At 39.0% G+C, this 21200-nt stretch overlaps 3 protein-coding genes and 1 long non-coding RNA gene across 6 annotated transcripts in view; all 4 read left to right on the top strand.

The window, feature by feature from the left end:
• Positions 1 to 1798: 1798 nt before the first annotated feature.
• On the top strand, positions 1799 to 6677 carry LOC120552021 (sialoadhesin-like). 2 transcript variants are annotated; one of them, XM_039789639.1, is made up of 9 exons: positions 1799 to 1958; positions 2172 to 2236; positions 2327 to 2710; positions 2951 to 2992; positions 4148 to 4453; positions 4545 to 4817; positions 4897 to 4975; positions 5106 to 5142; positions 6509 to 6677. In XM_039789639.1, the coding sequence occupies exons 2-9, from the start codon at positions 2194 to 2196 to the stop codon at positions 6560 to 6562; spliced, it is 1218 nt and encodes a 405-aa protein (XP_039645573.1). In that variant the 5' UTR covers positions 1799 to 1958; positions 2172 to 2193; the 3' UTR covers positions 6563 to 6677. The 2 variants fall into 2 exon arrangements, with proteins under 2 accessions (XP_039645573.1, XP_039645574.1); XM_039789640.1 differs by lacking the exon at positions 2951 to 2992 and having other exon boundaries at positions 1800 to 1958.
• An 868-nt stretch (positions 6678 to 7545) lies between these two features.
• LOC120552020 (vascular cell adhesion protein 1-like) lies at positions 7546 to 12239 on the top strand. Of its 2 annotated transcripts, XM_039789638.1 has the most exons (9): positions 7546 to 7690; positions 7923 to 7987; positions 8233 to 8613; positions 9250 to 9555; positions 9643 to 9906; positions 10398 to 10491; positions 10838 to 10877; positions 11265 to 11283; positions 11342 to 12239. In XM_039789638.1, exons 2-9 carry the CDS (start codon positions 7945 to 7947, stop codon positions 11452 to 11454), a joined length of 1260 nt encoding a protein of 419 aa, XP_039645572.1. In that variant the 5' UTR covers positions 7546 to 7690; positions 7923 to 7944; the 3' UTR covers positions 11455 to 12239. The 2 variants fall into 2 exon arrangements, with proteins under 2 accessions (XP_039645572.1, XP_039645571.1); XM_039789637.1 differs by having other exon boundaries at positions 7547 to 7690; positions 11265 to 12239.
• A 1632-nt stretch (positions 12240 to 13871) lies between these two features.
• LOC120552019 (vascular cell adhesion protein 1-like) overlaps positions 13872 to 21200 on the top strand; it is a 33576-nt gene continuing 26247 nt past the window's right edge. The window contains exons 1-3 of the mRNA XM_039789636.1: positions 13872 to 14012; positions 14202 to 14570; positions 14662 to 14967. Coding sequence (XP_039645570.1) covers positions 13949 to 14012; positions 14202 to 14570; positions 14662 to 14967 — 739 coding nt within the window. The 5' untranslated portion in view covers positions 13872 to 13948. The remainder of the gene's footprint in view (positions 14013 to 14201; positions 14571 to 14661; positions 14968 to 21200) is intronic.
• LOC120552022 lies at positions 15381 to 18642 on the top strand. Its single transcript, XR_005637955.1, has 3 exons — positions 15381 to 15508; positions 15634 to 15688; positions 17671 to 18642. It is a non-coding gene; the product is annotated as an uncharacterized LOC120552022 (long non-coding RNA).

The following is a 21200-nucleotide window of genomic DNA, read 5'->3' as shown; positions in this document are numbered from 1 at the left end:
TTTTTTTCCTCGCCACTGTCGCACTAAATGCCTGCTCTTGAGGGAATTACTGGAATTGCTGGGTCTTTGTAAATTATAGAGTGTGGTCTAGATCTAGACCTACTCTATCTGTAAAGTGTCTTGAGATAACCCTTTTTATGATTTGATACTATAAATAAAATTGAATTGAATTGAATACAACTTTAATTCTTTTTTAAATGAATACTCACGCATTGACTCGATCAGCAATTTTCTGCCACACCTGCTCTTGTTCTTTTGCTGCTGAAACTGTATTGCTCTTTTTCTTAACTATATATGTTTTATAAAATGTCCCATTAATTAGAAGGTGACCATGCTGCTGTGTTGCAGGTGAACAGGTTGGTGTTGAAGTTATATTGAAGAGCCTGGTAGTCATAATGCTTGTCAGTAAATCGGTCATGTTTGAGTGGTGAGACACACTTTTCTGTGATATGATCATTCGCAGGCACACACTGATTGGTCTAATTTATATGTGGTTAGGCTGTATGAGACAGATCATTATCATTATAGCATGAACAAAAACATTCTTCTTTTTTCTCACAGCTGGTTTAGATCAAGGTGCTCCACAGAACCAGTGAAGGTAAGCCACCTGGTAAGCTGCCAGAGTTACTTCACTATCAATTTGTCTGCAGGTCTCAGAAAGAGGGAAACATCTACCTTTAAATAGATTATAATGTAGCTCCAACAGGAATAATCCTTCAAAGACAATACTGTTTAAAGAGACAACAATGCAATGCATTACATCTCACTTTATCTTGATAAATCAGAAATAAATTCAGTCATTTAGGAATGTTCACTATTCATTTTAAAAGGAAATGAGGTAATTATCAAAAAAGTAAAAAAAAAAAAAAAGAAGAAAAAAAAGTTTGTTATGACACTTGACATTGCAGACAGGGGAAGTTAGCAACTAGCGGGTGAACAAATGGAGCATTTCACAATTATGTTTTTTTTATCTTTACCGTAACTGTTACTGAAACTGAGCTGCAGTAAATCCACTACAGAGCACTAATACCACTCTCTCTCTCTCTGTGTTGTTTCCTTCCACAGGACACAGGAGAAGCAGTTTATGTCAACAGTGCAGTTGAGTTACATCCATCATGAGCCAGAAGGAGATGAAGAAGATGTTATGTTCAACATACTGTATTGTCGATGTTGCATTTATTAGTCTTAGTGTGCCACTTGCAATAAAGTGTAGATTTTCTCTAAATACTCAATGGTATTAATTCTTAAAGGCTTGAATAATATTTTTTTATTTTTTCTGCTCTCTCTTTGTTAAAATCAGCATAAAAAGTAAAAGCATCTTCTTTAATCATGTATCTCAGGTTGAACTGAATCACAGCACCGGCTTTTTTTCTTTTGTTCTTAAGATACCAAAAAGATGCTTAGACCATGTGTCATTTTCATCAATTAACTGGTGTTTCCCTTGGATGCCTGTAAATTGTGTTAAATGAAATAAAGATGGTTTGAAAAACACAAGAAGGGTTAATATTTGAACTTTCAGATTGTCTGCGAAGAAGCTTTTCACAGAGCAGAAAGTGTTCAGGAGGAAAGCATGTATGGATCTGTGTAGATGAGGGCTGATATAATGTGTGTATCAAATAAGTCATTATTGTGAGTCATGTTAAGTATATATGAAGGCTAGCAACGAGTCGTGTCATTTGAAACCTAAAGTTTTTAAGATGTTGTAATATCAGATTTCCTTACTAACAGGATATGAGCAGTGGCAAAACTGTTTAAGTCATGGGGGTCATGTGATATCTAGCAGTTCTGCCACCAAATGAAGTGAACTGCAATTATTTTAAGGAAAGTCCTCTTTCTTTTATACTACAGCGGCTAGGTGGTTAGTTGTAGCTCTGCTAAAAATAACTAATTTCCTCATTTCATCACAATTTTCAATCACAAATTCATTTTTTCTTATTTTTTAGCTGTGGGCTCATTTGGTAAGAAAACATTTTACTGAACTTTATATTTGACTGATAAAGCACAGCTCTGTGGATGGCTTTAATTGTGACTTATAATAAAAAAACTGAACTGTGGCATGAAGTTGAAGTAGGGAAGTTGCTTTTAAAGATATTGAATGCTTTGTAAAAACTTAATAAGTATATGATTAAGACAACTGAAAATGAACAGTGTTATGTGTTATCCAATCCAAGGAGCCAGTTTCTGTCTGTGAATATGCTGACCGACAACATGTTACTGACCCTCTTCTTTGTTTCAGGTGAGCTGTGTGTTACATGAATTATTTACAATCTTCATTTAGAACAATTTAGAACATTAACAACTGTTAATCATGAGTCTGGTTTTCCAGGTGCTCTGGCTGATTGTCCTCAGTATTCACACCTATTCATTACTGCACCAAAGCAGATGGAAGCACTGAGTGGATCTTGTCTGCTAATCCCATGTATCTTTAGTGCTAAACCAGATCAGGACTTCAACAGTGTAAGAAAAACCTTCGGACTGTGGATTAAAAGTGACTCCAGATTTGGCACCAATAGAAATAATGTTATTTTCAACAGCAGTGGGACATTTACCACCTATCCAATGAGTATTACTGGAGACCTGAGTCAGAAACAATGCACCACCTTGTTTTCCAGTTTAATCACAAGTTATACTGACACATACTTCTTCAGAATTGAGAACGGGCCATTCACGGCAACAGCTGATTGTAATCCTCTTCAAATAACAGTTCACGGTAAGTGAGGTGTTTGTATCATTCTATAATGTTATAGTTAAGAAATATCAAGAAAATGAAGCACAGTTTCTGATTCTGTTTTGAAAGCCCAGATTCTCCTCCAAGGCCCAGAATTGATTGTTGTATTGTATTACATAACTCATATTTTTTGCATTAATATACGTATATATATATAAAAAACATGTTTATGTGAACAGACTTAAAGTGGCTATTTGAACTTTCAGTTTGTGTTGATTTCAGCTGCCCCTTTGGACAAAAGCGGTAGTGTTTTTACCACACAAGGTATTTCTTTACATGCTGTCTTGCCCATTGTATTACCGAGAATGTTTTGCTCAGACAGAAAATCATTTATTTACAATAAAAGAATAAGTTACAGATGGACAGGGGCGTCTGACTGGGGGAAAAAAAAGAGGACTGAGTACCCAGAGCCCTCATGTGAGGAGGGCCCAAAAAGATGCTAGAATGAATAGCTGTGGATGCGGGGAGGGGCCCATAGAAAATGCCTTTCTACAGGGGCCATAATGTCGGCTACTGACTTACAACTAGGGATGGGCATCGTTTGGATTTTAACAATTCTGATTCCATTTTTGAAATGATTCCAAGTAGGAATCGGTTCTCGATGCCCAATCCTATTTACGACCACATTACACATTGTAAAGTTATTTTATTTTAGGAATTAATAGACAAATTACATACCTGAGGGCTAATTCGGGGTCGGTTTTGAATCATTTACAATCCCGTAATTGTCTCCATCTGTTGAAAGCCTGACCGAGATTTATTCGGTTTCGCCCGTCGTCTGTCACTTTTCCTTTTAGTTTTCAGTTGTTCCTTTTTTGTTTCCTTTTTTTCTGTGATGGTCCTGCCCCTGTATCAGCCATAACTGCAGCAGATAACTTCTAAAATAACAATAAAATACAATTAGGCATACATAAAGAAATCTCATGCTACCTTTTACCTGCATACTCACTAACACAGGCTTTTCCGGTGTTACACTGAAATCTGTGACCCATCAAAATGTGTGACTGTAGAGCTGTTCTACCTGCCGGTTTCCACACATGCATGCGCACTAACGCTACTATTTGATATTGTGCCACATGCTATTGCACCTTATAAAGATGTTACTGCACATTTTCCCATTTGTATGGAAAGTACTACTCCAGTTGTTAGTCCTGTCGTGTGGAGTGTTGTGAGGATGTTGGTGGGTGGGCCAGTGTGTTGTAGTGACCTTCTGTCACTCCTTCACATTTATTATTTATTTACATAACTGGATGAAAACATCTACAAAAATGTCCCGTGATGAGATTTTTTCCACAAGTGTGAAGCTGACTGAATTGTCATTACAGTTTTACAATAAATGAGTCATATTTGTAGATCACTTGTACAAACCATACACTGTACTGTATTCTTTAGTGTAAAATGTGTGATTTAAAACACCAGATTCCCCCCCGAGCCCCAGAATTGAGATCTCAGGTGATCTGAAGGAGAAGGAGTCTGTCACTATAAGCTGCTCAGCTTCCACTCCCTGTCCACACTCCCCTCCTAAACTCACCTGGAATCTCCAACAAGACCCTCCCAACAACATAGAGGAGAACACAGATCGGACCTTCACAACTAAAATCCAGAAGACCATCACTCTGTCAGACACACATGATGGATTCACCATCAGCTGTTCTGCCACATATCCTGTGAATGAAGGAAGAGAAGTCAAGACAGCAGAGGAGAGAAAGACTCTCAATGTTTCATGTAAGAATTACTTTATTTTGTTTTATGAAGACAACAGCAGGTGGCAAGACAACTGATCTTTTCTTATCATTCCATGTGTCAAATCTTCCAGACCCTCCCAAAGATGTTATGGTGGTCATCAGTCCCACTGATCCAGTGTCAGTCGGCAGCGTGGTGAACCTGACTTGCTCCTGCAGAGGAAAACATCCTGTCGTCAACTTTGTCTGGTACATGATCAGTGATGGCAGACTGGAACTGATCAAAGCTGATACACAGGTTTATGGCTTTAAAGTGACCAACGGTGATCGAGGCAGAGTGTATTATTGTGGATGCAGAAATGATCGGGACATCCAACTATCAACAGGATGTCAGCTGATATTTGAAGGTAACCGCAGGAATTATGGTTTGAGACGTTTTATAAAATGTCCCATTAATTAGAAGGTGACCATGCTGCTGTGTTGCAGGTGAACAGGTTGGTGTTGAAGTTATATTGAAGATCCTGGCAGTCATAATGCTTGTCAGCACATTGGTCATCTTTGAGTGGTGAGACACACTTTTCTGTGATATGATCATTTGCAGGTACACACTAATTGGTCTAATTTAAATGTGGTTTGGCCATATGAGACCGATATTTATGATTACTGCAAAAAAACATTCTTCTTTTTTCTCACAGCTGGTTTAGATCAAGATGCTCCACAGAACCAGTGAAGGTAAGCCACCTGTCATATGAGGCAGTAGTTTGCAGGTTTGGACCCAAAATGTGGGAGGAAAATAGAAGATAACGGAGAGTTGAATAATTTAATAACCAAAAATAAATTTACACTCTAAGTAAGCAGGCGATTATCAAAAAATCTGAAAGCAGGAAAAAGAAACAGAAACAGGAGAATAAAGTACTCTAGGCACAGGCTGAACTTCTTCTTGACATACGAGCTGACACCAGACAAAGTGAGCACACAGACCAAATACCCCAAATACACAAGGCAACACGAGAGACAGGTGATGAACAGGTGAAAGACATTAGGGACACATGTAACAGAACACTACAAAATAACACAGGAAGTAAAGCGTGCAAACATGCACATGGATGTATCTAGGAGAACAAAACAGGGAACACAGACGGGGACAAAACATAACCATGAACAAAAAAACAGAACAATACAACAAAACAGGAAACGCTGAACAAATAACAGGGACACATCAACAAAACAGAAACTAAATTAACAAATGAATCAACAAAATAAAATAGGAAATATCACAACTGAAAACCACAAAGATGACACCACCAGATAAGGAGAGTTGCTTCATTATCGATCAACTTATCTGTCTGCAGGTCTCAGAAGTAGGAGAAACCTTTAAATAGTCTCCACCTACAGCAGAAACACCAGACCACAATGCAACGCAGCACATCTGACTTTTTCTTGATGAATCATGAATGAATGCAGGGAATGTTGTCTTTTGATTTTGAAAGGAAACGAAGAGAAGAGAATGAAAATAAAGAAAAAAGCTAATTATGACACTTGACATTGCAGACTGAGGAAGTTAGCAACTAGCTAGTGACCAAACGGAGCATTTAGCAGCTAAAAGAACAGCTAATATTCTATTATATCCTGTCAAACCATCAGACCACATAGGTAGTTTGTTTCTACCAAAGAACCACTGCTCTAAAACGGTTTTAAAACCATTGTTAACTTTATAAAACAGTCACAGTTTAGTTAGGTTTAGGCACAAAAACAATGCAGTTAAGTTTAGATAAGATCGTGATTTGGGTTAAAATCACGAAAATTTGTGAAATTACTTCACTATAATGTGTCGTACAGACATGACAGAATTACGGGAATGCATTATGTCAACGAGGGTCCTCACAAGTATAAAAGTACAGGGTTGTGTGTGTGTGTGTGTGTGTGTGTGTGTTGGTGTGTATGTGAATTTAAAGATCTAATTTAAATGACCGAGTCATATAAAAATGACATTTTGCAAAAAAATGTTTTATCTTTACATTAACTGAAACTGAGCTGCAGTAAATCCACTGCAGAGCACTAACACCACTCTCTCTCTCTGTGTTGTTTCCTTCCACAGGACACAGGAGAAGCAGTTTATGTCAACAGTGCAGTTGAGTTACATCCATCATGAGCCAGAAGGAGATGAAGAAGATGTTATGTTCAACAAACTGTATTGTTGATGCTGCATTTATTAGCCTTAGTGTGCCACTTGCAATAAAGTGTATAGATTTTCTTTAAATACTCAATGGTATTAATTCTTAAAGGCTTGAATAATATTTTTGTATTTTTTCTGCTCTCTCTTTGTTAAAATCAACATAAAAAATAAAAGCATCTTCTTTGAAAAAAAATGCTGACTTATTGGGTCTTTAGCTTATTCACCGTAACCCCCAGAGTTAGATAAGTCCATACATACCCTTCTCATCTCTGTGCGTGTTGTAACTCTGTCTGATGCACCCACCGCTAGCCTCGCTTAGCCCAGATCCTGGAGGTAACCGGCTCCAACAACTGGACTGGGGATACGGTGAATAAACTAAAGTCCCAATAAGTCGGTGTGTTCCTTTAATCATTCATCTCAGGTTGAACTGAATCACAGCACCGGCTTTTTTCTTTTGTTCTTAAGATACCAAAAAGATGCTTAGACCATGTGTCATTTTCATCGGTTAACTGGTGTTTCCATTGGATGCATTTAAAGTGTGTTAATGAAATAAAGATGGTTTGAAAAAGACAGAACAAGAAGGGTTAATATTTGAACTTTCAGATTATCTGGGAAGAAGCTTTTCACAGAGCAGAAAGTGTTCAGGAGGAAAGCATGTATGGATCTGTGTAGATGAGGGCTGATATAATGTGTTGTTTTACAGTGCAGAAATCAGTGACAACATTGCAGTAAATTATACAAAGTTCATACTTTCAACTGTTCAAACAAGTCATTATTATTGTGAGTCATGTTAAGTATATATGAAGGCTAGCAACGAGTCGTGTCACTTGAAACCTAAAGTTTTTAAGATGTTGTAATATCCGATTTCCTTACTAACAGGATATGAGCAGTGGCAAAACTGTTTAAGTCATGGGGGTCATGTGATATCTAGCAGTTCTGCCACCAAATGAAGTGAACTGCAATTATTTTAAGGAAAGTCCTCTTTCTTTCATACTAGAGCGGCTAGGTGGTTAGTTGCAGCTCTGCTAAAAATAACTAATTTCCTCATTTCACTCTGGAATCACAACTTCATTTTTTCTTCTTTTTTAGCTGTGGGCTCATTTGGTAAGAAAACATTTTACTGAACTTTATATTTGAATGATAAAGCACAGCTCTGCAGATGGCTTTAATTGTTACTTATAATAAAAAAAACTGAACTGTGGTTGTATGGGGCAAGTTTCTGGCATGAAGTTGAAGTAGGGAAGTTCCCGTTTAGACATTGAATGCTTTGTAAAAACTTTAAGTATATGATTAAGACAACTGAAAATGAACAGTGTTATGTGTTTGCCAATCCAAGGAGCCAGTTTCTGTCTGTGAATATGCTGACCGACAACATCTTACTGACCCTCTTCTTTGTTTCAGGTGAGCTGTGTGTTACTTGAATCATTTACAATCTTCATTTAGAAACAAAAAGCAGAAAGACCAGAGCAGATCGTTAGTTATTTTGTTCACATTCTGACTGTAAAGTGAAATGTTTTATGAGGAAATTGTTAACAAGACAGTGAAAAAAGACCAGCATGCAACGTACTGCTGCTTTGTCTACCATGAATGTTTTCTTCCTACAGATTTTCTTTCACATTTTGTTTATCGTGAAACTGATTTTACAGGTGCTCTGGCTGCTTGTCCTCACAATCCATCCCTATTCATTACTGCACCAAAGAAGATGGAAGCACTGAGTGGATCTTGTCTGATAATCCCATGTAACTTCAGTGCTAAACCAGATCAGGACTTTAACAGCACAAGAACCTTTGGAGTGTGGATTAAAAGTGACTCCAGATTTGGCATCAATAGAAATAATGTTATTTTCAACAGTAGTGGGACAGTTACCACCTATCCAATGAGTATTACTGGAGAGCTGAGTCAGAAAAACTGCACCACCTTGTTTTCCAGTTTAATCACAAATTACACTGACAGATACTTCTTCAGAATTGAGAGCGGGACATTCATAGCAACAGCTTCTTGTGATCCTCTTCAAATAACAGTTCAAGGTAAGGTTTGGTTGTATTAGTATGTTTATAATGTTGTTGCAGCTGTTGCTTAGATAGCAAACACCATGACCCATATCTTTATTGTGAAATGTTACAGAAACCAGCCTGTGATCAGTCAGGATGTTCCACATGGTCTAATAACTGAAACCTGCTGAAAAGAAATCTTCCTTATCACATATTACAATCTATATATTGTACTACATATGTCATATATTTAGCATTGCTATTTAAAAGAATACATCTTCATTTCAACAGACTTCAAAAAGGAAAGTCTCTTGGTATAGAATAGAATGTCTTTATTATCATTGCAGCGTGTACAACAACATTTGCTGTGCAGCTCCTGAAATGGTACATTAACATTTTCACACATGCATGCGCACATTTCCTCATTTGTATGGAAAATACTGCTCCAGTTGAGAAACCCTGTGGAGTGGAGTGTTGTGATGATGTTGGGGTAGTAATGGGATTAAAACATCTACATGAGCGTCCCATGATGAGGTTTCTCCATAAGGGGGATCTCTGACTGAATTGTCATTACAGTTTTACAATAAAAGGGTCACATTTGCAGATGTAAATCACTGGTACAAACTAATATACTGTATTCTTTAGTGTAAAAAGTTTGATTTAAAACCCCAGATTCCCCCCCGAGGCCCAGAATTGAGATCTCAGGTGATCTGAAGGAGAAGGAGTCTGTCACTATAAGCTGCTCAGCTTCCACTCCCTGTCCACACTCCCCTCCTAAACTCACCTGGAATCTCCAACAAGACCCTCCCAACAACATAGAGGAGAACACAGATCAGACCTTCACAACTAAAATCCAGAAGACCATCACTCTGTCAGACACACATGATGGATTCACCATCAGCTGTTCTGCCACATATCCTGTGAATGAAGGAAGAGAAGTCAAGACAGCAGAGGAGAGAAAGACTCTCAATGTTTCATGTAAGACAACCAGTGTTTGTTATTGGATCCTGTCAGCACATCATGTGCTGATTTTAATGAATAAAGTTAATCTCACATTTTCCTCAGATGCTCCCAAGGACACCTCAGTGTCCATCAGTCCATCAGGTTTGGTGTCAGCAGGTAGCTGGGTGAACCTGACCTGCTCCAGCAGAGCCAAGCCTCCCGCCAGCTTCAGCTGGTTCAAGAACAGCAAAGATGGAGCCATCAGTGTAGCTGAAGGAGACTTTTACAGCGTCAAAGTGACCAATGTCACTGATGGAGTTTATTACTGTGTGGCTACAAATGATCTCGGTAATCAGACATCATCAGAGATCCATGTGACTAATGAAGGTAAACACTGCACTGCATCTGGTTTGGAAATAGAAGCAGTTCATGTTGGACAAAGTATTTTATACACCAATGTTAATATGCAGAATTTGGAATAATGTCCTTAAATTAAAAAAGGAGAGATCGATGATAAGTTAAAAACAATATTTTTAGAGAAAAGTGTTGTATTTGTTGATTCCTAAAAAGTAACAATAGAAAGAGAGAGGAAAGAATTTGACCAGCAGAATAAAGAAGTAAAAATGATCTTCTATTATAAATCTTGATCCCATTCTCTGCTGCCACTGAATTTTTACTTTTTCTTAAATTATTGTACAGTGTAGAATTAATTTCACTGCACATCTGCAAGCACAATTGACACACAGTATGTTTGCATCTTGAACAAGTAGTTTGAAAATACTTCATGAAGTCAAGCTGAGCTTTCTATGAAAGCTGGATCCCAGCCATGATTCTTGTTTACCTGACTTCAGTCACTTCTAACGTTTCTGTTTCTGTAGGAGCAACAAAGCTCGATCCCTCTTCACCATGGGGGGCGGTTGTTGGAGTGATCATTGGGATCATCATACTCCTCTGTGTGATCGTTGCTGTTTGGTAAGTACCTCAGTATCATTTCCAGATGTATCCATAAATCAAATGTGTGTTATACGAGCACGGACATTGATACGGTCGGGTGAAAGACTGGAGGTGATCGAGGCTTCACTTTCAAATCCTCTAAGCTGTGAAATAACTTGCTTTTGTGTATTTATTGGTATTGTAATATTAAATGTCTTTATCTGTATTTTCTTGATCATTTCTAAATTCCATTTAAAACACTTCGTCATTTATGTATTGAAACTTGTTATATACACAAAATCTTCATGTATTATTATTATTATTATTACTATTATTATTATTATTACACAGAAAGAAAAGCTGACAGGCTTCTTATGTCTTCCAGGTGGTATAAAACAAAACATCCAACTTTACAACAGACACAGGTGGGAAAATATTTAAATGTACAGTACTTCAGAGAGTGTAATGAATATGTTTCTAACTAGTCATACTATCAGCATTCATAAGATCTACACTGGACTGAGCAGCTTCCTCATTAGTGAGTAAATGTGGAGACCCACAGGAAATGTGATACAAAAAAAAGATCCTGTTAAAACTCTCACAATGATAATCCACTGTTGTATCTATAAATACATAGAAAAACAACAAGAACAACAAGATGTCCCCATTGCTGTGTCCAATAAGAGCTGATTGTTAGGATGATTATCACTTTGTTATAGCAGTGGGAGCTGAGTGAGAGAGAAACGGAGGTGAACTAAAGGAAGTAGATGAAGGTCCCTCACAACATTTCTCATTTGGTTCTTTTGTCACAGAGCCTAACAGCTGAGGGGCCGGCTGTTCAAGAGCCAGCCAGAGCAACAGAAACAGAAGACATCCATTATGGGGAGATCGACTTCTCCAAGCAGAGACCTGAAGCGTCCTCGGCCTCGGAGCAGGACAGAGGACAGCAGCAGGACACGCTGTACGCACAGGTCAAAGTTTCCAGGACAGCAAAGAACGTAAGACGGACTGCTGGCGGCCCAGAGGATCTCTACGCTCTAGTGAAGAAATAAATGAGTTTATGGACATACACGGACAAGATTTTTTGGGGGGCAATTTTATTTGACAGGACAGCTTAAGACAAGAAAGGGGGGAGAAAGGGGGAACAACATGCAGCACAGGGCCCAGGTTGGGATCGAACCCACGGTTGCTGCGGTAAGGACTGGGCCTTTGTACATGGGCACACACTCAACCAGGTGAGGTGCCCGGCGCCCCTGGACAAATATTTAATTGTTAGTATTACAAGGAAATATTGGCTTCGCAACCTGAATGTTTTTGCAATACATTTAAAGTGTGACATTTTGAATGTTGTTTAATAAATGAAGGTGTGTAGTGTAGCGGAATTAATCTTCACATGAGAGACAGATCAGCTGCTTCATGGAAACTATCAACAGTCTCTCTTTAGCATTGTGTGCTGCATGTTGGATTCCTCTGCACTTTGTTTTGTTAAAGGACCAGTGTGTAGGACTTAGATGGATCTATTGGTAGGAATATAATGTTCATAATTATGTTTACATTAGTGTATAATCACCTGAAACTTAGAATTGTTGTGTTTTCGTTGGTTTAGAAAAAACCTTCATTTCTACAGTAGGGTCCTCTTCCACGGAGCCCACCATGTTGCTACAGTAGCCCAAAACAGACAAACCAAACACTGGCTCTCACATTAGTTCTTAGATTTTTTCACGCCAAGAACCCAAAACTGACACAAATTAGACCATGGACTCTCATTTAATAAGATTTGTCCCATGGTCCCCACATTCTGATAAAAAAAAAAAAAAAAAAAAAAAAAAAAAAAAAAAAAAAAAAAAATAAAAGGATTTATGGGGGGGGTTTGCTTTTAGATGTTTCATTACAGCGTGTGTATGAAAACAGTGACCAGAATAGTCATACATTCTGTTATTATGTTGCTTAATGATGCAATTATAGTGAAAACAACTTATTTTCCCCTTTTTGATGGGGACCCACTGGAACCCCTTTTAGGGGCCTCTTGGGGTCCATGGACGTCACTTTGAGAACCACTTCTCTAGAGAGAGCCTTTTGCGTTTTTATGAGGTGAGGTGAGGGAAGAGGAATTCAGCCGGTTGTGATCTGCAGCCTCACCACTAGATGCCCCTAAATCTGACACACTGCTCCTTTAAGTCCTGTGCTCATAATAAATGGCACAGAAGCCCATACAGAGCTCAGCTTCTTGCTGAAAGACTGGGACCGGACTCATTGGTGATGGTGGACATTCCATGGGTTGATGTTGCATGTTTTACAGTGAGACCAACCTGTTACCTATCTTGCCTGATATGGCAGGACGAGGTCACGGCACATTCAGAGCGATCCAATGGTGCTTTGATGGTCGATCAGATTAGTTGACCAGTTAATGATTTAACCTTATGTGTGGTGCCCCCCCCCCCCTTTTTTTTTTTTTAAAAAATTTTTTTTTTTTTTTTTTTTTTTTTAATTTTTTTTAAAAAAAAAATTTTTTTTTTTTTATATATAAAATTTTTTTTTTTTTTAAAAAAAGGTTTTTTTTTTTTTTTTTTTTTTTTAAAAAAAAAAAAAAAAAAAAAAAAAAAAAGGGGGAAAAAAGGAAAAAATTAAGGGGGGGAAAAAAAGAAAAAAAGAGGGGCCGGGTGGTGTGGGAGGAAGCTGCAGCAATGGGAGTTTGTGTGAAATAATTAGTTGAGATGAACAATGAGGCAACAAATTAAGTTTGGTATTTTTTTCCTGATGTAAAAAATTAAAAATCTTAAAGTATATTATTGTGTATTGTATTAAGTGTTGATGAGTGTGTTTACTGTTAATAAATAAAAGCAATGATGTTTTTTTTGTAAAATGTTTCCTTTAGATTGACTCATTTGATGCATTCAGTTGACAACTGTCAATTGTATTTTAATTGAAAATATTTCTTAATGTGTATTTCTGCATGGAGAGCAAATGAACAGGTGTTTTATTCCACACACAGCAGACAGCAGATAGGCACACACTGGATATGAGCAGTACAGGTGAAAACGTCCTGAATGGCTCTTATATTTACTATAAGTCATTTAAATCAGATGATATTTAGCAGGTGTAACCAGTTACTCTGTAGTCATGAAACACGGGAAGTTAACCTGATGTTAAGGTACAACCACTAAACAGGGAAGTTTATTTGCACTAGAGCTCATTCACTTTGAAAACATCCACCGAAGAACCTCATTGCTGCTCTCTTTTTTAAATTGGGCTTGTTCGGTAAGACAATCTTTTTGTTTGACTGATTTTGCTTAGATTTTAGCCAAGACTAATATTATGTTGTCATTCTACAGAGCCATAAGAAGTGAGAGTTTGCATTTTGTGGTATTATTTAGATTTGACTTCTGAAGATGTTGATTGGTTGTATGGTGTAAGTTTCTGGTGTAAATGTTCTCTGTAACAGCTCTAAAAGCATGTTTAACAAGTAACTACATTATTGTGTTTGCAAATGTAGGTGATGGCAGCCCTGTCTGTGAATATTGCAACAGACAACATGTTACTCCTTATCCTCTTTCTTCCGGGTGAGCTCTGTGTTCTGTGCAGATAGATAATCTAATAAGCTAATTTTGCAACTGTTTACTTCCTAAAGATTTCTACTGATATTGCAAAGGCAAAACTACATGCAAGATCCTGCTGCTGATGTATATTTTGTCTTTCTGTTCCTAAAGATTTGTTCCACCTTATATTAATCATGAGTCTTGTCTTTATAGGTGCTTTGGCTACTTGTCCTCAAGAGTCAAACCTCTTCATTACTGTACCACAGATGGAAGCTCTGAGTGGGTCTTGTTTACAAATCCCATGTAACTTTAGCGCTGAACCAGAACCCCTGGTTAACAGCAATTATGTCGGACTCTGGACTATAAAAGTTTCTAATCCTCTTCCAAAAACTGTGGTTTTCAGCAGTAAAAACCCAGTTAACAGCTATCCAATGAATATTACTGGAAACCTGAGTGAGAAAGACTGCACCACTTTATTTTCCAGTTTAATCATAAATTACACAAACAACTACTACTTCAGAATTGAGAGCAAGGCATACAAGGCAACAGCTATTTGTGATCCTCTTCAAATAACAGTTAAAGGTAAAAGAGGGTTTGTATCATTCTATAATGTTTTATTTTAGATATAACAAGAAAATGATGCACAGTTTCTGATTCTGTTTTAAACCCCCAGATTCCCCCCCGAGCCCCAGAATTGAGATCTCAGGTGATCTGAAGGAGAAGGAGTCTGTCACTATAAGCTGCTCAGCTTCCACTCCCTGTCCACACTCCCCTCCTAAACTCACCTGGAATCTCCAACAAGACCCTCCCAACAACATAGAGGAGAACACAGATCGGACCTTCACAACTAAAATCCAGAAGACCATCACTCTGTCAGATGCAAATGATGGATTCACCATCAACTGTTCTGCCACATATCCTGTGAATGAAGGAAGAGAAGTCAAGACAGCAGAGGAGAGAAAGACTCTCAGTGTTTCATGTAAGACAACCAGTGTTTGTTATTGGATCCTGGCAAATTTGAATGCACATAATTCTTTCCTCAGTTTTTCAATGCTCCCAGAAGAACACCAGAGTGTCCATCAGTCCATCAGGTTTGGTGTCAGCAGGTAGCTGGGTGAACCTGACCTGCTCCAGCAGAGCCAAGCCTCCCGCCAGCTTCAGCTGGTTCAAGAACAGTAAAGATGGAGCCATCAGTGTAGCTGAAGGAGACTTTTACAGCTTCAATGTCACTGATGTCACTGATGGAGTTTATTACTGTGTGGCCACAAACAATCTTGGTAATGAAACATCATCAGAGATCCATCTGAATATTAAAGGTAAAAACGGAACTGGATTGATCCGCTTACTTTAAAAATGGGAACTTCTGCTACATGAGTTTGGTTGCATGCCTTCTTTTAGTGGTCACTTATATTTGGTTTGTTTCTATAAGCCGAATCTCCTGATCCATCTCTACCATTGGGGCCAGTTATTGGAGGAATCATTGGGATCATCGTTCTCATCTCCTTGGTGGTCTGTGTTTGGTAAGTATCTCAAATGAAAGCAGCTAATGGGATTCTTAGTTGGTCTGCTGGAGCATGTCAACATCAAATTTCTACATTCAATTTACGCACTAATCCAAATTCCTCATTGCTGATTTATTTTACAGCACTCTGTGTAGGAGGCCGATAAAGTTGACACATTCAACTCAACGGCAGAATCAGGTGGGAAAATGCTCAACTTTTCTGTGCAGCATTGCACTCTAAATGTCTAAATGTTCACTTCTGAGACTTTTTTATGCGAGAAATCAACTATATAAAGCTCAAATATGGGCCGTTTTACGAAAATGGATGGCTAATTGCAAATTTGGTAAAACCGTGTATCGGAGTTCAGCTGCCTGTGTTGCTGCCTCGCCGCCCGGCCTGCCTTCCTCCACAGACCACGGCTTGCTGTGAGCTCGATTGAGCTCGACACAGCTGCAGCCCACAGCACCTCATACCTGCGCAAAGTCACCGTTTGGGCTAATGGACTACTACCAAACGCCGCTGCCCTGACAAAGCTCCAGGGCCTGCATCTCCTCTCTTCCTGCTAGCTAAATGGCCCGTGTGTGAGAGCGCGGTCAGCGAGCTTGTTACACCAGCAATCTCTTACCACATGTTACACACATGTCACGCCACTTAGCTATACAACATATTACCTAAAATGTCTTATAAAGCTAACAACGGTTGTCCGATTTCAAGTTAATGAATATTTGTGAGCTGTAAGGGTTTCGTTAGCTGCGACTGTCCCTTCAATCCTATGTGTACAGATTTCGCGGCTAGTTAGCTTCATTTTTGGTCGTAATTGTATATTTATAGTTTGAATTTTCTCACACGCCACTTATATAACATATAACTATATGTCTTATAAAGCTAACAACGGTGTCTGATTTCAAGTTAATGAATATTTGTGAGCTGTAAGGGTTTCGTTTGCGCATCACTGTCCCTTTCAATCCTATGTACAGATTCGGCGGCTAGTTAGCTTCATTTTTGGTCGTAATTGGCTATATTTACAGTTTCACTTCGCACGGCCACTTATACAACATCTAACTAAATGTTTTATAAAGCTAACAACGGTGTCCGATTTCAAGTTAATTAATTTTTGTGAATTCCAGAGGAATTCTAAGAGGAGGCTAGCTAGCTCTCATTGATAGAGCTCCATCCAGCCGCAGGTGCTATCAATGAGACTCACGGACAAGCAGCGTTTATTTTCCCAATCGTTTGTTTAAATAACTCAACACATTATAATTACACACATTAAAACAGTAACTGGAACCTGTGGTAAGAGATTGCTGGCGTAACAAGCTCGCTGACCGCGCTTTCACTCACATACACCGTGCATTTAGCTAGCAGGAAGAGGGGAGTTGCAGGCCCTGGAGCTCTGTCAGAGCAGCGGCGTTTCGTAGTTCATTAGCCCAAAACGGTGACTTTGCGCGGGTATGGAGTGCCGTGGGCTGCCAGTCGTGACGGAGCTCAATCGAGCTCACAGCAGGCCGGGGTCTGTGAAGGAAGGCAGGCCGGGCGGCGAGGCAGCAACACAGGCAGCACCGGCATCTGAAGTCCGACACACAGTCGGACAAAATTTGCAATTAGACATCAATTTTTGTAAAACGGCCCATATTTGACCTCTACGTAGTTGATTTCTCGCATAAAAAAGTCTCAGAAGTGAATTTAATGGTAAAATAGCATATGAACAATGTATACATTTTCTGAGATGTGCACGACCTAGATTCAGAAGACTAACTGATCTCAGGTCAGTTGTGTAGCCTATGCAAATGTTGGGGCGTGACCGTTCTCTTAATACACCCACTGTGACAAAGGTTCCCGATTTTGAGATGCTTACGCAAGCAACTAGCTTTGTTGAGATTCGCCCGTTTTCAGCGGCAGTTTCTAAATATGAGATTTTCATAGTAAAGGGGTGTCAATGGGATTTTGAGCTTATATGTATGTCCTATTTACCCACCGAACTGTCGTTATTCAACTATGACAGGGTAAAATCGGTTTTGCATTCTATCACCCCTTTAAAGATTGTGAAACTGGGAAAACTACACAAGAGGAGACAATTATTTTTGTAACTCTTTTTGACACAATATAAGATGTTTTTGCGACAGTGTCACAACTGGATCTAGGCTCCAAATCCAGCTACTTAACATTTCATATTTTTACAGAATCAAACAGGTGAAGAGCTGACTGTTAAAGAGCCAGCAAGAAAAACAGAAGAAAAAGAAGAAGAAAAAGAAGAAGACATCCATTATGGAGAGATCGACTTCTCCAAGCAGAGACCTGAACTGTCCTCATCCTCAGAGCAGGACAGAGGACAGCAGCAGGACACGCTGTATGCACAGGTCAAAGTGTCCCAGACAGCACACAGCCGAACACAGACTGCTGACGGCCCAGAGGATCTCTACGCTCAAGTGAAGAAAAAATAGAGTTGTTTTGTTTGTGTACAGCAATATTGCATTTGATTCATCTGAAATGTACTTTTATTTTTATTTATCAGATCTTGTTTATGTTCAACAGTAGAAAAACAACACTGGATCCTGGACAGGAACATTTAATTTTCATTGCCTACTGTTCAAAAAAGGGAAACTCAAAACCTCTACACCCTGCAGCTTTTTTTGTGTCAGTTATCGACATGTTAATACGTGGGTGCTGAAATCACACGGCCATTGTTATGTGATTTGTTATTTAAATGTCAGATACCTGCTAGCAAAAGTCCCAAAGCTCTACAAAAGGAACAAGTCTAAATGACATCAAAAGTATTTCTGCACATACTTGTAGAGCAGTGCAGGGGATTATTAGTATAGTATTGTAGTAGTACAAATGTTAATACAAGTGTGTGAATTACAACTTTATTTGCTATTTGCAGAAACACCATGAGTGATATTTTTATTTTCCTTCTATTAACCCCTCCCTCCTCTCACAGTCCTTCCTTTTTCACAGACTGTGACTTCTGCATCGACCTGTCAGACAGCAGAAAAAACACTGACTCCAATGCTAGTTGATTTCTGCTACAATCACTACATTTCTATTTCGTTTAGTTATGATTCACGCAGAAGCACCTCGAGGATTGGCTTGTTTTTGTGTTTCACTTTTTGAATTTCTATGTTCATATTAAATGCCACAGAGATACAGAAAAACAGTGTGTCAGGACTCATGGATGATGATGGATATAGTCTCACATTGCCAGACCTTCCTTCACAGCGCTGCGGAGGACGGTCTGGTTATTCCAAACAGCATTCGAGGATGTAGAGGTGGAAAAAGTAGTAAAATATTGTAGGTAAAATATTGCGTAAGTAAAAGTACCAATACTTTGATGCCATATTACTCAAGTACAAGTAAAATTACCTATCTGAAAAATTACTAAGTAATAAGTAGTTCATTTAAAATGTACTTTAAGTAAAAGTTACTTAGTTACATTAAAAAAAACTGTAAAATGGGGTGGGGGGATCTCTCCCATGTAGTGAAAATAGGACAAGCGGTCATAAATCCAAAACTATTTTGTTTTTAATTAAAGAAAAATCTATATAATGTATAAACATCTATACAAATGCATACACATGTAATAACAACATAACACATGTCACACATGACATGATGGCAAAGTGCCTCACGCTAGCCTGGTTGACACCAGACCCTTCTCAGTTGAGTGGGTTTGGGGAAGGTTCATTCCCAGCTCATTTCCAAAGGGGCGTCACCAACGGACACCGCTCAAATGCCTCTGGGCGCAATTGGATAGTCCTTCAACCAATCAGACCAACGATCCAGGTGACGTAGCAGCGACAGCGGCATCAATGGGTTGCTGCACTTCGGTGGCAGTCATGTTGAATGTAAACAAAAAGCTGCTTGCCTTCGCTGTGCTATCGTCATCGTGTAAAGCCCACTTCAACGGTTGTGATTGGTGCCTCGATTTGGAAAAATTGGAAATGGGTTGGATGGGCTCTTGGCCAGATGGACTTGCAGAGCAAATCTCAAATTTGCCAGAAGTTTGTCAGGGTTTTCCCAGGCTAGCGTCATGCTACAATCCTCTCCACTCTTGATGTGATGGTAAATTCAAAGGCTCGTTTACATTCAAACCGGTGACGATTTCGGTGGGGCACAGCCTATTTGTTCAACCGAGACTGATGTTTACAGCCCAGACTAGCAGCTAGCTTCTACACACCTTAGTAGCCCGTATGAGCTAATTAGATGTATGTAAATTAATTTAGCCAGTGTCCTACATACGTTGTCCTACGGGTTGCTAGTGCTAGACAAAAATTAGCAATGCCACGAAACATGTTGTTTTGCTAACTGGCAATTTGCTATTAGTTATGAAAACCGTTTGAAGTACCAATGCACAAATATTTACCAAAACGTGCTTCTGCAGATTAGATGTGGAGTTATTGAATGCTGCCAGTTCAGTTACCTTTGGCAGGCTCATCTGGCATTGCATGATGATGCTATTGGCCCTCTTGAATTTAAATGAAAAACAGTCTTTCAAATGTGGCCAAGGATTTTCGTCGTTTTGGGCAGCAGAATTGGATGTTTCAGCTAGCATTTCTACTGAAACAGTCTCTGAACTGTCGTCGCTTGCCTGATCCTCCTCCATCTCGTTCTCAATCTCCTACAGAAAGACTTGGCGCCTAATAGGCGGCCTAGATGCTGATCATTCGTCACTGTAGCGCAAATTTTTTTTTTGTTAGTCAAAGTTGTTTTTTTATCTCAGTAACGGATGGGATTTGTAATGTAGTGAAATACAATACTTCACTCAAAACGTAATCAAGTACTTTTTAAATTACCGATTTTAAAAACTACTTGCAAAATACAAAATACACAACAAAACTACTTAATACAGTAACGTGAGTAAATGTATTTCGTTACTTTCCACTTCTGCCGGGATGGGAGACAAAGACAGCTCTGGTTTATTGTCATTTTTTTATACCAATCACAATCGTCTTGGGCGGAGCTAAGCAAGCGTAAAACGGAGCCTCTGCAAAATAGCCTCGAGAAGGAACTTGTTTTGGTGGAACGTGTGTACGTTCATAAGTTGTTTTAGTTGTTCAACAGAAAACTCAGATTGGACAGATAGTCTAGCTAGCTGTCTGGATTTACCCTGCAGAGATCTGAGGAGCAGTTAACCATAGTCCTCATAAATCCACCGCAGTTTGAAATGTCAACACAAAGAAAGCCAAAGGCAACGAATATACGGCCTAAATGAGTGAAATCCGGTGAAATTTTGGAATGTTTGTTTCAACACATCCTCGTACCAGCGACAGATTCACATTGTGAATCGGTCGCAGTTTAAAACACGTGATTAACGTTGTGATTGAAACAATATTACTTGGTTCGGTTTAGAAAAGGGTCATGGTTTAGGTTAAATGAAGCATGTTTGTTACCAGATATTTATGCAACAAAGTTACTTTGGTTAGGTTATGGTTTGCGTTAAAATAGACCCTTTCTGGCAGAAAGTCCTGAACATTAACTTCTCCCATGTGCTGAAACTGTTTAAATAACAAGATTTATCTGCCTGAATGAACCAGAGTGTTAGATCTCAATGTGTTTTAAGCTTGGCATTCTTCATCAGCCAGCTTAAAACCTGTTGTCAAGAGTAGCTGCCCAGGTGTCCAGATAGCTCAGTTGGTAGAGCAGGCGCCCATATACAGAGGTTTACTCCTCGAATGAAGCAGGCCTGGGTTTGACTCTGACCTGCGGCCCTTTG

The sequence above is a fragment of the Perca fluviatilis genome, chromosome 22 (assembly GCF_010015445.1).
Source record: "Perca fluviatilis chromosome 22, GENO_Pfluv_1.0, whole genome shotgun sequence".
NCBI classification, from domain to species: Eukaryota; Metazoa; Chordata; class Actinopteri; order Perciformes; family Percidae; genus Perca; species Perca fluviatilis.
Note: the sequence above shows the minus strand (reverse complement) of the source record. Positions and strands in the feature narration are given on the sequence as shown.

Coding starts and splice junctions, on each gene's coding strand:
- LOC120552021 (XM_039789639.1), top strand. CDS start 2,194: ATGCTGACCGACAACATGTTACTGACCCTCTTCTTTGTTTCAG. Junction 2,237..2,326: donor GACCCTCTTCTTTGTTTCAG/GTGAGCTGTGTG, acceptor CTGGTTTTCCAG/GTGCTCTGGCTGATTGTCCT. Junction 4,454..4,544: donor AAAGACTCTCAATGTTTCAT/GTAAGAATTACT, acceptor CAAATCTTCCAG/ACCCTCCCAAAGATGTTATG.
- LOC120552020 (XM_039789637.1), top strand. CDS start 7,945: ATGCTGACCGACAACATCTTACTGACCCTCTTCTTTGTTTCAG. Junction 9,556..9,642: donor AAAGACTCTCAATGTTTCAT/GTAAGACAACCA, acceptor CATTTTCCTCAG/ATGCTCCCAAGGACACCTCA. Junction 10,492..10,837: donor TGTGTGATCGTTGCTGTTTG/GTAAGTACCTCA, acceptor TATGTCTTCCAG/GTGGTATAAAACAAAACATC.